This window comes from Sciurus vulgaris (genome assembly GCF_902686455.1).
Source record: "Sciurus vulgaris genome assembly, chromosome: 6".
Taxonomy (NCBI): domain Eukaryota; kingdom Metazoa; phylum Chordata; class Mammalia; order Rodentia; family Sciuridae; genus Sciurus; species Sciurus vulgaris.
Window position 1 is genome coordinate 76,039,881 of NC_136466.1, and position 14,559 is coordinate 76,054,439.

Here is a 14,559-nt window from a genome sequence, read left to right on the forward strand (position 1 = left end):
TGAAGATTTGGACCTATGTTTTCTTCTATTAGGTGCAGGGTCTCTGGTCTAACTCCAAGATCCTTGATCCATTTTGAATCGAGTTTTGTGCAGGGTGAGATATGGGAGTTTAGTTTCATTTTGCTGCATATGAATTTTGAGTTTTCCCATTACCATTTATCGAAGAGGCTATCTTTACTCCATTGTATGTTTTTGGCACCTTTGTCTAGTATGAGGTAACTGTATTTAGGAGGATTTGTGTCTATATCCTCTATTCTGTACCATTGATCTACTTGTCTATTTTGGTGCCAATACCATACTGTTTTTGTTACTATTGTTCTGTAGTATAGTTGAAGGTCTGGTATTGTGATACCCCCTGCTTCACTCTTCTTGCTAAGGATTGCTTTAGCTATTCTGGGTCTCTTATAGAGATATATGATCCACCCAAACTGAATCAGGAAGAAATACACAGTTTAAATAGATCAATTTCAAGCAATGAAATAGAAGAAGTCATCAAAAGCCTACCAACCAAGAAAAGTCCAGGACCAGATAGATTCTCAGCCAAGTTCTACAAGACCTTCAAAGAAGAGCTCATTCCAATACTCCTCAAAGTATTCCATGAAATAGAAGAGGAAGGGATTCTTCCAAACTCATTCTATGAAGCTAATGTCACCCTGATACCAAAACCAGACAAAGACACACTGAGGAAAGAAAATTTCAGACCAATATCCCTTATGAACACTGATGCAAAAATTCTTTAAAAAATTTTAGCGAATCACATACAAAAATGTATTAAAGACTCACTGCAGGAGCGGTGAGCAAGAAGCACAGCAAGCCCAGGCCCGCAGGGAGTAGACCCGCAGGGAACAGACCCGCAGCCCGCCAGGAGCCAGAAATACTGGCACCACCAAGGCAAATGCCCTCTGCAGAAGCACGCTGCCGACCAAAGCCTGGCCTCTGGCAGATTGACATCATTTGACATTCATGTTCGGCTGGATCTAAGGAAGGACTACTTTGAGCATGCTTCTCCAGTGTTCAAACTTCAACACCTGAGGAAGCAGAACTCATCACTGGTAAATGGTGGTATCAATTTGGAGGTCCCACCGAGGTCTACGCCAAGCTTCTTTCAGATCTCAGTCAAAGCTGAAATGTAAATGGAAGAAGACTGAAATCTCAGTAGGAGACCAGTCTAAGACCCAAGGAGAAAAACAGTCTTCTACTGGAACTCCAGCCAAAGTAAATTAAGTACTGTTTCAAGAACAAACAGCGGGCATTCCAAGATGGTGGAATAGAGGGTGACTGCATCTCCAGTCGTTCCAGAACCCAGGATTCAAGAAGGGGAGGCATTGAGAAACTCAGACTAAAATAGAACCACGGGGTGAGTCTCCCCAACCCGGTAAAGCTCGGCCTGGGGGGCAGGCCCAGATTCGGGTGGCTTATTAGAGTAGGGCAGGACAGCTAGAGTCTTCTCCAGGCAGCCCTGGGCACTCTAGCGGTGGGCTCCTCCCACATGGCCAGCTTCTTGGAGCAGGCCCCCCAGTGGGAGCCTTTCCACCTAGAGCCAGCTCCAAGCACTGGAACCATTAGCGGACTAGGGGCAGCTTTCTTTGGAAGTACTGCATTAACAAGTGACTCCAAGACATCAGGCTACTGAAGGCTAGGAGGTGATACACTGGAAATCTACAGGGACACTATAAGTCAATAGAGGAAATCTGCAATATCTCAGAGTCCCACTGACATTTGACCAATATGAGAAAACAAGGGAAGAAAATGTCTCAAACAAACCTAGACACTATATCAATAAAACTCAATGACAGCACAGCAGAAGAAATGTCAGAAAGGAAGTTCAGAATGTACATAATTAAAACAATCAAAGAAGCAAATGAGGAGATGAAAGAGCAAATGCAGGCATTGAAGGAGGAGATGAAAGAGCAAATGCAGGCATTAAATGATCACACCAATGAACAGTTAAAAAAGCAAATACAGGAAGCAAGAGATCATTTCAATAAAGAGTTAGAGATACTGAAAAAAAAAAACAAAACAGAAATCCTTGAAATGAAGGAAACAATAAACCAAGTTAAAAACTCCATAGAAAGCATAACCAATAGGATAGAACACCTGGAAGACAGAACCTCAGATACTGAGACAAAATATTTAATCTTGAAAACAAAGTTGACCAAACAGAAAAGATGGTAAGAAATCATGAACAGAATGTACAAGAATTATGGGATATCATGAAAAGGCAAAATTTAAGAATTATTGGGATTGAGGAAGGCTCAGAGAAACAAACCAAAGGAATGATCAATCTATTCAATGAAATAATATCAGAAAATTTCCCATCCTGAAGAATGAAATGGAAAACCAAGTACAAGAGGCTTATAGGACTCCAAATATACAAAATTACAACAGACCCACAACAAGGCACATTATTATGAAAATACCTAACATAAAAAATAAAGACAGAATTTAAAGGCCACGAGAGAAAAGAATTAAATTACATTCAGGGGGAAACCAATAAGAATATCAGCAGATTTTTCAATCCAGACCCTAAAAGCTAGAAGGGCCTGAAACAACATTTACCAAGCCCTGAAAGAAAACGGATGCCAACCAAGAATCTTATATCCAGCAAAACTTACTTTTAGATTTGACGATGAAATAAGATCCTTCCATGATAAACAAAAGCTAAAGGAATTTACAAAAAGAAAGCCGGCATTACAGAACATTCTCAGGAAAATATTCCATGAGGAAGAGATGAAAAACAACGATGCAAATCAGCAACGGGAGGAACAAGCCTAAAGGAATAGCCAAAGAAAGGAGAAACCAAATCATGTCAAAAAAACAAAAATGAGTCAAATGACTGGAAATACAAATCATATCACAATAATAACCCTGAATGTTAATGGCCTGAACTCATCAATCAAAAGACATAGACTGGCAGAAAGGATTAAAAAGAAAAACCCAACAATATGCTGCCTGCAAGAAACTCACCTCATAGAAAGAGATACTCACAGACTAAAGGTGAAAGGATGGGAAAAAACATACCATGCACACAGACACAGCAAAAAAGCTGGAGTATCCATCCTCATTTCAGATAATGTGGACTTCAAGCCAAAACTAGTCAGAAGGGATAAAGAAGGACATTTCATACTGCTTAAGGGAAGCATAAATCAGCAAGACAGAACAATCATAAATATCTATGCCCCAAACATTGGCTCATCCATGTACATCAAACAAATCCTTCTCAATTCCAGAAATCAAATAGACCACAACACAATAATACTAGGCCATTTTAACACACCTCTCTCACCACTGGATAGATCATCCAAACAAAAATTGAATAACGAAACCATAGATCTCAATAACACAATCAACAATTTAGACTTAACCGACTTATATAGAATATACCATCCAACAAAGAACGAATACACTTTCTTCTCAGCAGCACATGGATGCTTCTCTAAAAGAGACCATGTTTTATACCACAAAGCTACTGTTAGCCAATACAAGAAGATAGAGATACTACCTTGTACTCTATCAGATCACAATGGATTGAAATTAGAAATAAATGACAGAATAAAAAACAGAAACTTCTCCAATACTTGGAGATTAAATAACACAATATTATATGATGAATGGATAACAGAAGACATCAGGAGGGAAATTAAAAAATTCTTAGAAGTAAACGAGAACAAAGACACATCATATCAAAATCTCTGGGACACTATGAAAGCAGTACTTAGAGGAAGATTTATTTCATGGGGCGCATTCAACAAAAGAAGTAGAAATCAACAAATAAACAACTTAACATTACAGCTCAAAGCCCTAGAAAAAGAAGAGCAGACCAACACCAAAAGGAGTAGAAGACAGAAAATAGTTAAAATCAGAGCCGAAATCAACGAAATTGAAACAAAAGAAACAATAGGAAAAATTAACAAAATAAATAGTTGATTCTTTGAAAAAATAAACAAAATTGATAAACCCTTAGCCACACGAACAAAGAGAAAGAGGGAGAAAACTCAAATTACTAAAATTCGGAATGAACAAGGAAATATCTCAACAGACACGAGTGAAATACAAAACATAATTAGAAGCTATTTTGAAAATCTATACTCCAACAAACAGAAAACCTCGAAGACATCAACAAGTTTCTAGGGACATATGAATTACCTAAACTGAACGAGGAGGACTTACACAACTTAAATAAATCAATTTCAAGCAATGAAATAGAAGAGGTCATCAAAAGCCTACCAACAAAGAAAAGTCCGGGACCAGATGGGTTCTCAGCCGAGTTCTACAAAACCTTTAAAGAAGAGCTCATTCCAATACTTCTCAAAGTATTCCATAAAATAGAAGAGAAGGGAACCCTCCCAAACTCATTCTATGAAGCCAATATCACCCTGATGCCTAAACCAGACAGAGACACATCAAGGAAAGAAATTTTCAGACCAATATCCTTAATGAACATTGACACAAAAATTCTCAACAAAATTTTAGCAAATCACATACAAAAATATATTAAAAAGATAGTGCACCATGATCAAGTGCTTTTTATCCCAGGGATGCAAGGTTGGTTCAACATCCAGAAATCAATAAATGTCATTCACCATATCAACTTTCTAAAAGTTAAGAATCACATGATTATTTCAATAGATGCAGAAAAAGCATCCAATAAAATACAGCATCCCTTCATGCTCAAAATACTAGAAAAAATTGGGGTAGTGGGAACATTCCTTAACATTGTAAAGGCCATCTATGCTAAGCCCATGGCTAATATCATTCTAAATGGTGAAAAACTGAAAGCATTCCCCCTAAAAACTGGAACAAAGCAGGGATGCCCTCTTTCACCACTTCTATTCAATATCATCCTTGAAACTCTAGCCAGAGCAATTAGACAAACCAAAGAAATTAAAGGGATACGAATTGGAAAAGAAGAACTCAAACTATCCCTGTTCGCTGATGACATGATTATATATTTGGAGGAACCTGGAAATTCCACCAGAAAACTCTTAGCACTCATAAGTGAATTCAGTAAAGTAGCAGGTTACAAGATCAATGCTCATAAATCCAACGCATTTTTATACATAAGTGATGAATCTTCAGAAAGAGAAATTAGGAAAACTACCCCATTCACAATAGCATCGAAAAAAATAAAATACTTGGGAATCAATCTCACAAAAGAGGTGAAAGACCTCTACAATGAGAACTACAAAACACTAAAGAAAGAAATTAAAGAAAACCTTAGAAGATGGAAAGATCTCCCATGTTCTTGGATAGGCAGAATTAATATTGTCCAAATGGTCATACTACCAAAAGTGCTATACAGATTGAATGCAATTCCAATAAAAATCCCAATGATGTACCTTACAGAAATAGAGCAAGCAATTATGAAATTCTTCTGGAAGAATAAGAAACCCAGAATAGCTAAAGCAATCCTCAGTAGAAAGAGTGAAGCAGAGGGTATGGCAATGCCAGATCTTCAACTCTATTACAAAGCAATAGTAACAAAAACAGCATGGTATTGGTACCAAAATAGACAGATAGATCAATGGTACAGAATAGAGGACATGGACACAAACCCAAATACATACAATTTTCTCATACTAGACAAAGGTGCCAAAAATATGCAATGGAGAAAAGATAGCCTCTTCAACAAATGGTGCTGGGAGAACTGGAAATCCATATGCAACAGAATGAAACTAAACCCCTATCTCTCACCCTGCACAAAACTCAACTCAAAATGGATCAATGACCTCAGAATCAGACCAGAGACCCTGCATCTTATAGAAGAAAAATTAGGTCCAAACCTTCAACTTGTTGGCTTAGGATCAGACTTCCTTAACAGGACTCCCATAGTCCAAGAAATAAAAGCAAGAATCAACAACTGGGTAGATTCAAAGTAAAAAACTTTCTCTCAGCAAAGGAAACTATCAGTAATGTGAAGAGAGAGCCTACAGAGTGGGTCAATATCTTTGCCACTCATACTTCATATAGAGTGCTAATTTCCAGAATATATAAAGAACTCAAAAAACTCTACACCAAGATTACAAATAATCCAATCAACAAATTGGTCTAAGGAAATGAACAGACACTTCACAGAAGAAGATGTACAAGCAATCAACAGATATATGAAAAAATGTTCAACATCTCTAGTAATAAAAGAAATGCAAATCAAAACTACCCTAAGATTTCATCTCACCCCAATTAGAATGGCGATTATCAAGAACACAAGCAACAATAGGTGTTGGCGAGGATATGGGGAAAAAGGTACACTCATACATTGCTGGTGGGTTTGCAAATTAGTGCAGCCACTCTGGAAAGCAGTATGGAGATTCCTCAGAAAGCTTGGAATGGAACCACCATTTGACCCAGCTATCCCACTCCTTGGCCTATACCCAAAGGACTTAAAATCAGCATACTACAGGGATACAGTCACATCAATGTTTATAGCTGCTCAATTCACCATAGCCAGAGTGTGGAACCAACCTAGATGCCCTACAGTTGATGAATGGATAAAGAAACTGTGGCATATATATACCATGGAATATTACTCTGCCATGAAGACTGATAAAATTATGGCATTTGTAGGCAAATGGATGTAATTGGAGGATATCATGCTAAGTGAGATAAGCCAATCTCAAAAAAGTAAAGGACGAATGATCTCGCTGATAAGCGGATGAGGATATATAATGGGGGGTAGGAGGGGTTAGCGTTAGGGTTAGGGTTTTTTTAGGGTTAGGGATAAGGAGGGTGCTAAGAATGGAGGAAGGAAGGACTGTATAGAGGGAATAGAGGGATGGGAGGGGTGGGGGGAAAGGGAAAAATTAACAGAATGAATCAACAACATTGCCCTATGTAAATTTATGATTTTTAATAAAAAAAAGAAAAAACAAAACAAAAAAAACATATTAATAAGATAGTGCACCATGCATCAAGTGAGTTTTACTCCAGGGATGCAAGGTTGTTTCAACATCTGGAAATCAATAAATATAATTCACCACATTAACAGACTTAAAGTTAAGAATCATGATTCTTTCAATAGATGCTGAAAAAGCATTTGAGTAAATACAGTTCCTCTTCATGCTCAAAACACTAGAAACAATAGGTATAGTAGGCACATTCCTCAACATTGTAAAGGTTATCTATGCTAAGTCCAAGGTCAACATCATTCTAAATGGAAGAAAACTGAAAGCATTTCCCCTAAAAACTGGAACAAGGAGTGATGCCCTCTTTCATCACTTCTATTCCACAAGGTCTTTGAAACTCTAGCCAGAGCAATTAGAAAGACCAAAAAAATTAAAGGGATACTAATAGGAAAAAAAGAACTCAAACTATCCCTATTTGCTGATGACATGATTCTATTGTTAGAGGAGCCAAAAAATTCCACAAGAAAACTTCTAGAACTCATACATGAATTCAGTAAAGTAGCAGGATATAAAATCAATGCTCACAAATCCAATGCATTTCTATTCATAAGTAATGAATCCTCTGAAAGAGAAATTAGGAAAACTATTCCATTCACAATAGACTCAAAAAAAATAAAATACTTGGGAATCAGTCTAACAAAAGATGTGAAAGACCTCAAAATGAGAACTACAGAACACTGACGAAAGAAATTAAAGAAAACCTTAGAAGATGGACAGATCTCCCATGTTCTTGGATAGGCAGAACTAATACAGTCAAAAGGCATACTACCAAAAGTGCTATGCAGATTCAATGCAATTCCAATTAAAATCCCAATGAGGTATCTCATAGAAATAGAGCAAGCAATCATTAATTCATCTTTGAGTGGTTTAATTTACTCATGAGGACATTTGGTCCTAGACTTTTCTTCACTTGGAGGCTTTTGATTACTTTTCTAGTCTTATTTGTTGTTGTTCTGTTTTGCCTTTCTATTCCTTCTTGATTCAATTTTTGTGGGTTATATATTTCTAGGAATTTATCCATTTTTCTAAGTTATTTGTTGGTTTATTTTTTTTCACAATAATCTCTTATTCTTTGTATTTAAGGGACATCTACCGTTAAGTCTCCTGATTTGAGTTTCCCCTTTTTATTTTTCTTGGTTAGTCTACCCAGGGGTGTGTTGAATTTGTCTATAAATTCAATCTTGCTCATTATTCTCTTGTTTTTATATTCTTTTTGATATATTACTTTTCTAGTCTTTGTTATTTCCATTCTCTTCAATTGAGATTATTATTTTTTGACTTTCTTAAAGTGAAGCAATCTATGTGATATATTTTTTCTTTTAATGTAGGCACTAATTTCTATAAACTTTCCCATTTGTATTGCTTTTGCTGTATCCTGGAAGTTTTGGTCAAATATGCATATAGATTGTTTTGTGTTTATGAACATTGACAAAGGTATATAAAGATACACCGTGACCGTGATCTGGGCTGTTTCTAATGGGTAAAACTGGAGGCATCAGTGTCGGGAGGCAATCTGCTAACTTTGTTTTTTTTTTTTTTTTTTTTTTTTCCATGCACTACTAAATGTGTACTTTCTTATAAACAGCACTGTTATGTTCATATTTTCAAAAACCTAATTTCTAATGAATTCATCAAAAATAAAAAGACAAGGAACTTACCTTCCTTAACTCCCATGGTTCTTTGTAAAAATTGGAAGATCAAAGCTATTTTGGACTCTTCATGTAGAGTAGGCCTATGTTCATGATAAATAATGCCATCCAGACGACTATTGAGAAAGACTTTTAGTCAACCTCCACCATATCTATGCAGATATCTCCAAAATAAGAGTGAAATGGAGATGGGAAATCAAGAATGGAATTACTTATTTCAAAATGCCCAATTGTAGCAGACTTTGTGAACTCAAACGCCTCTGCCTGTATGGTGCCATCAGCCCCAAGAGGGCAGGGATGCGTGTGTCTCTGTCACCTGTATCCCTAATGCAAGGCCTAGTGCCCGGTACACAGGCAACAGTCAAAAATGCCAAATGAATGGCTGAGCGATGGCTTGTTGTAGGATGGCAGTTAGAGTTTGTCATTCCATTAGTTATTCTTCTCTGAAATACCTGCGTTTGGTTCCAGTTTACAGAGTATCTCATTATTATCTCTGCTCAGTCTGTGATCAGCTAGAACTGCCATTATTTTGAGTATATCTGTCTTCCCAGTAGTACTGTGAGTTACTCAAGGGAAGACTCTGATTTTTAGTCACTTTATTATGTATCATGTAGAACACTTAATTTATTAAATTCTGAATAGAGTGAGCTATAAATAAATGTGTTTTGTTTTTTAATTTCTCCTAATAGCATGACTCTGACAATTATTTGACCATGTGAAAATACAAGTCATTGACTACTAACTTCACTATTATTTTAATGTCACATTTAATCTCATGCTCATGTTAAATTCTGTTACATCACTATAATCACTGTTCTCACAATCCTCTATTCGTACACCCTCAAATTATTTGTCACTTCCTTTTAAAATACTTGTCTACTGTCTGCATTTTCCTCATGAGGCCCTTTTCCATTCATAATAATTATATTATATTATACATAATAGACACCATATGGGTCCTGATGACTTAAAAATCGATGTGTCTAATCTGAACCTTTCTCCTGATATTCAAGTTCATATATTTGATAGCCTATCTCCCATCTTCATTGGTATGACCATAGTCATTTCAAACACAACATGACTAAATTCTGAACTTATTCTCTAACCTTACCCAAAATATGCATCTCTACCAATTTTTCTCAATAACTATTTATCTCAATAAATAGTAATTCTGTCCTCCCAATTTACTCAAAGTAAATTTACTCAAAGTTTCCTTCATGCCTCCTTGCTAATTCATTACCAAACTAATTGGATGTCAAAATATGTCCTTTATTCAAACTCTTTTCCTTACTTACATTGCTATTATCCTGGTCAAAATCACAATTCCTTTTATCTAAGCACCTGTGGGCTGCCCCTCTTGATATATCCCACCTCCCTATACTCTGATTCTCAGAATAGCATCAGAGTGACCCTGTTGAAACAGTTAAATCATGCAGCTCTTCTTGGCAAAACCCTTCAATGCCTTCCCCATGCATACAGAACTAAAATGGACAGCTACTTGTTATTTATCTGACTTTCCTTCATATTTCTTTTCTGTCTTGCTCACTTCACTCCAGCACAATTATTCTGATTTCACTTGCATGGAGTGAATTGAGATTTAGCTTAATTATGAATCAATAGATTAATGTGAGGTGATAAATCAGTTTTCAACATAATTGAAGCTGTGCTGGATTTTATCTATTAAGAAAGCATATGACAAGTCTATCAAAATGTATAAATGCATTTTACCATCATGTACAACTAATTAGAACAAATAAAATTTAAATAATCAATAAATTTGTTAATGAGAGAGAAAAAAGAAAAGCGTATGACAAAAAGACTTCTAGAAACTTTTTCTGAGAGTCTATAAAGGTCTTTGATACTGGGAATTTCTTCCTCAATCTAAGAGTATAATAAAATCAGTCTAGGAGGATTGCTCATATACTTTTTATTTTCCTGATCTGTGTGTGTGTGTGTGCGAAACATTCTTTCGAAAAGGTGCTTCTTATAGAAACTTGCGTACGTATCCATTAGTAGTTGATTAATTAAAACTTGAAAATGATAGCTATAATAATTGATTTTTTTGTTTAGGTCATTATTTCCAATCAATGCAAATTTCATCTTGAAATTCAATCACACACAGGATCCAGTGGAGGAGAAAAAATTGTTGGAACAAGCTAGAAAAAGCATTCTCAGATGTAAGGTAATTGTAGACTGATTCCCTAATATGTGAATTTTATTTTCTAGTTGGGGAATGATTACACATTCTAGAATACTGAAAGAAAAAAGAACACACATGCAGCTTTCTTTAATTATAAATAGACAGATAAAATATTAATGCAAATTAAAGATAAAAGCTTATAACTAAATAATCCAATGTCAGATGGCTTTTTGTGTGAAATGTCCCCACAAATTAGTAGGTAATATAGTTGTTGATACCAGTTGAAGAACTCACAGCAAAACATCAAAGACTGGCAAAAAATTGTTGATTACAAAATTCCACTTTTTCTTTAAAAAGTTTAGCTGAGATTCTGTGTTATAAAGAGAAAAGAAAGCCTTCCTAAACCTTTGTTATACACATACAAAGTACTCTATTCTTTCTTTGTAATAAACCATTCTTCACAACTTGTAAAAAATACATTTTTTAAGAAGTATGACATTAACTTTCAAATTTTCAAACAAATCAAAACAGAATGGAAAGTGAAATAAATTCTTACCTTCCCTTTCCTACACTCAACTCACTATAAGTTTGACAGAGAAATATCATTCTGTCATATGATATTGCTTCACTACAGAATAATTCATGAAATAAAAGCTGTACAAAATGGAGTCATAATGTCAAGTCACCTTTTTTTGTTGTGGTGATTGGTATTTTCCATTTAGTGGTTATTTATCTGAAACATATTTCATATATTTTAAATTTTTGGAAAAAAATACATTTAAAAGACTTAATTACAAAAGAGTATACTTCTAATTAATGTGCATGCAGGCAGGTGCCAGGAGCTACCTTTGTCAGTAAGCTTTTCTCCAGTTAACCAACTGCTCCCTGTGGCAGCCTCAGGAGCGTCCAGGGCAATAAGGGACTGGTGGCAGTCCTGGTCATCTCCCTCCTTTTCATTAGCATGGATCCATCACCGTGGAAGTAGCCAGAGTCTTCCAGCAAATCAGCATCGAACTTAGTTCTTTAATATTTTTCCTTGGAGAGATGCATTCTCTTGGGAAAATGAGGTAGAAGTAATTCCTAGAAAGTGGAGTGATGATTGTTTTAGCAAATGGTGAATAATATTTCTCAGAATATTAACAATCTCTACAGGCCACAATGATGCAATTTGCAAAAATAAAAAATAAAAAAGAGTCAAAACACAAATAATGAAAGCAAAACTATAAAGTTGTATACAACTCTGGTCACAAAACACTAGCCTCATAGAAGGGCTTTCAGAATATAATTAAGATAATACAAATAAACAAATAAATTTGAACGTTTTGGTTGCTTTTTTCATGCTTTCTGATAACAGAGAAAATTGGGTCTCAAAACGCTGGGTTCTGGGAAGCATGTTCATCTTCCTTCTGCATGGGTTGAAGTAATGTATCTGGCTCAGTGCAAAGGAGAAATTCAAGAAGGTATGTGCTCTATCTAAGCTCTTCTGAGAAATCTGAAGTGTTTTGTAGATTAGCAGTTAATACATAATTTGAGACTTTTAATTTTTGGAAATTTTGCAGCAGTCAAGAAAAATTTTCCGTTCTTTATCAAATTATCTCATGATGTTTAATTATAAAAGTTCTTTTTGTAATTTTGTATCTATGCGTTTGTTCAACTTTTTAATTACAAAATTGTTTTAAATCTTTATCATGTTTTTTCTAAAATTAGTAACTAATCATAAAGTAATATAAAGTGTCACTTGGTGATTTCCAATTACAATAGTTATTTTGCTTTAAAATAACTTGTTTCTGCATTTTGTAATCCTTACCATAAAACATTAGTCTATTGATCTTTGTGTTTTACTTATTTTAAACAGCAAGTTGTACTCATGGCTTTTTCATTTATCTTTTCTCATTTATACATCATCTTTCAAACACCCTCTAACCAATCTGAAAAAGAAATTAAGTAATCTTATTTTTAACAGGCTAAAATTCCTTTTATCATTATCCCGTTATGTGTGTGCCTTTTAAAATGAGTTTTAGAATGTTAACTACATAAGGTCAGAGAATATTTCCCCATGTAAATTGGGATTTGTGGTGCTACCTGGAAGCTTCAAGCAACAGGAAGAGGCAGAATTGTTTTGTATTTAACTTGCCTTTATGACCCTTCATCACAGTGCCAGTCCACACACTGACCTCTATTAAAATGTTTAAATGATACTGAGGAAAGCACTTCAGGTGCACCGTCAGCCAGCAGCCACTTGCTCTTCATTCAGTTGAACTTAAGTTTTCTTTGGGCATCCTGTAGTCATGTGGTTCTGGTCCTTGCCCAGACTCAGAGAGTGAATGGTGGTTGGTCTAAGTTAATTATAGCAATTTCTATTGACTTGCTAGTGATTAGATTACGAATGTAAACACAGGTCTGTTAGGCGTACTTGTTTTTGAACATACAGGAATATGTTGGAAATAAAGTATCCTTTCCCTCCTTGTACCCCTCCCTCCATTATTCTTCTCTGGGTAGCTCGGTTAAGAACAGGCTGCCTGGAGCTTGTGCAGCCTTCACAGTTACCATGTACGCTGGGGAACTAGAGAATGAAGAAATGTGCATATAGAGGGCAGGCACTAACCATTTCTGGAGTCTTTCCAATTCTGATCTTGTGAAATAAGATACAGCCTTAGTTTGCAGTTACTTTCTGTTGTGTTTAATGCTACACAAAACCAAAAGCATTTGTTTTTCCTTCATCACTAGGATTGAAGAGAAGGGCACTTCATCACTGAGCAACATCCGTAATCCCTTTTTAATTTCCTTTATTTTTATTTATTTATTTAGATGGAGTCTTGCTAAGTTACTGAGGCTGTCCTTGAACTTACAATCTCCCTGCTTCCCTCAACCTCCTGAGACACTGGGATTAGAGGCCTGTACCACTGAGCCTGGCCTCAAAGCATTTTAATTCATTCATATATTAAATTCTGGGCTGGGGTGTAACTCACTGACAGAGCTCTTTTCTAGCATGTGTGATGCCCCGGGATCAATCCCCAGCACTGTGCCCTCACACACACACACACACACACACACACACACACACACATGAACACACATATTGAATGTTAAAGTCTAAATGATACCCTAAATATTGCTTCTTTTCACCATCTCCACAACTAAAATAACTTTCTACAAGGTGTCCAGCATTTACTCTTGTCTGTTTCTTATTCTGTAGACCACTTTCCACTAAGTGGTGACCATTTTTAGTGATTTTTAATCTTCAGTGTCTTCTGACTTAATTTAAAATGAGCCCCAGCTATATCATGGCCTACAAAGGCTCTGCGGGGTCTGACTGCTTGATGGCTGCTTGCGATGTATTCATTATGCTCTAGTCACACTGACTTCCTTCCTGTCTCTTGAACACGTTAGAGTTTTTCCTTTCTCAAGTCCCTGAATTTGCTGTTCTTCCTCAGATATTAACACAGTGTGACCTCAAAACCTTTATAATGACTTGAGTTCCTATTTTTCTAGAGGCACTTAGCTCTATTTTCCTCCTTTTACAATATGAGTAGCCTTATTTCCTCTGTTTCAGTTTTCCAGTCTTTTGTTCTTAATTTTTATAGCATTTATCTTCAGGATCCTTTTCATCAACAGTTTTGTCTTATTTCTCTACCATTAATTACATATGTGACCTGCTGATCAATATAATGTGGACTGTGATAGCTGAGTGCTGTGACCAGTGTCATCAAACTTGTGGTCCCAGTAAGGGGCAATGGGAATTAGAAAATAGACTCACACACTCAGATTTTGAAGATAAAGCTGGGATCAGGTGGGATGTTGCTCTCTGATAGAGAAGCAGATCTAAAGAGTTACACCAGCAACCTTTATTTATATCTGTCTCATTATC

The 14,559-nt window shown here is 36.0% G+C and overlaps 1 protein-coding gene across 2 annotated transcripts in view; it reads left to right on the top strand.

Moving 5' to 3' along the window:
• Window positions 1-14,559, top strand: part of TMEM232 (transmembrane protein 232) — a 326,537-nt gene that overhangs the window by 56,941 nt on the left and 255,037 nt on the right. For both annotated transcript variants that reach the window (XM_079143528.1, XM_079143529.1), the window contains exons 5-6: window positions 10,622-10,733; window positions 12,046-12,151. In XM_079143528.1, coding sequence (XP_078999654.1) covers window positions 10,622-10,733; window positions 12,046-12,151 — 218 coding nt within the window. The remainder of the gene's footprint in view (window positions 1-10,621; window positions 10,734-12,045; window positions 12,152-14,559) is intronic.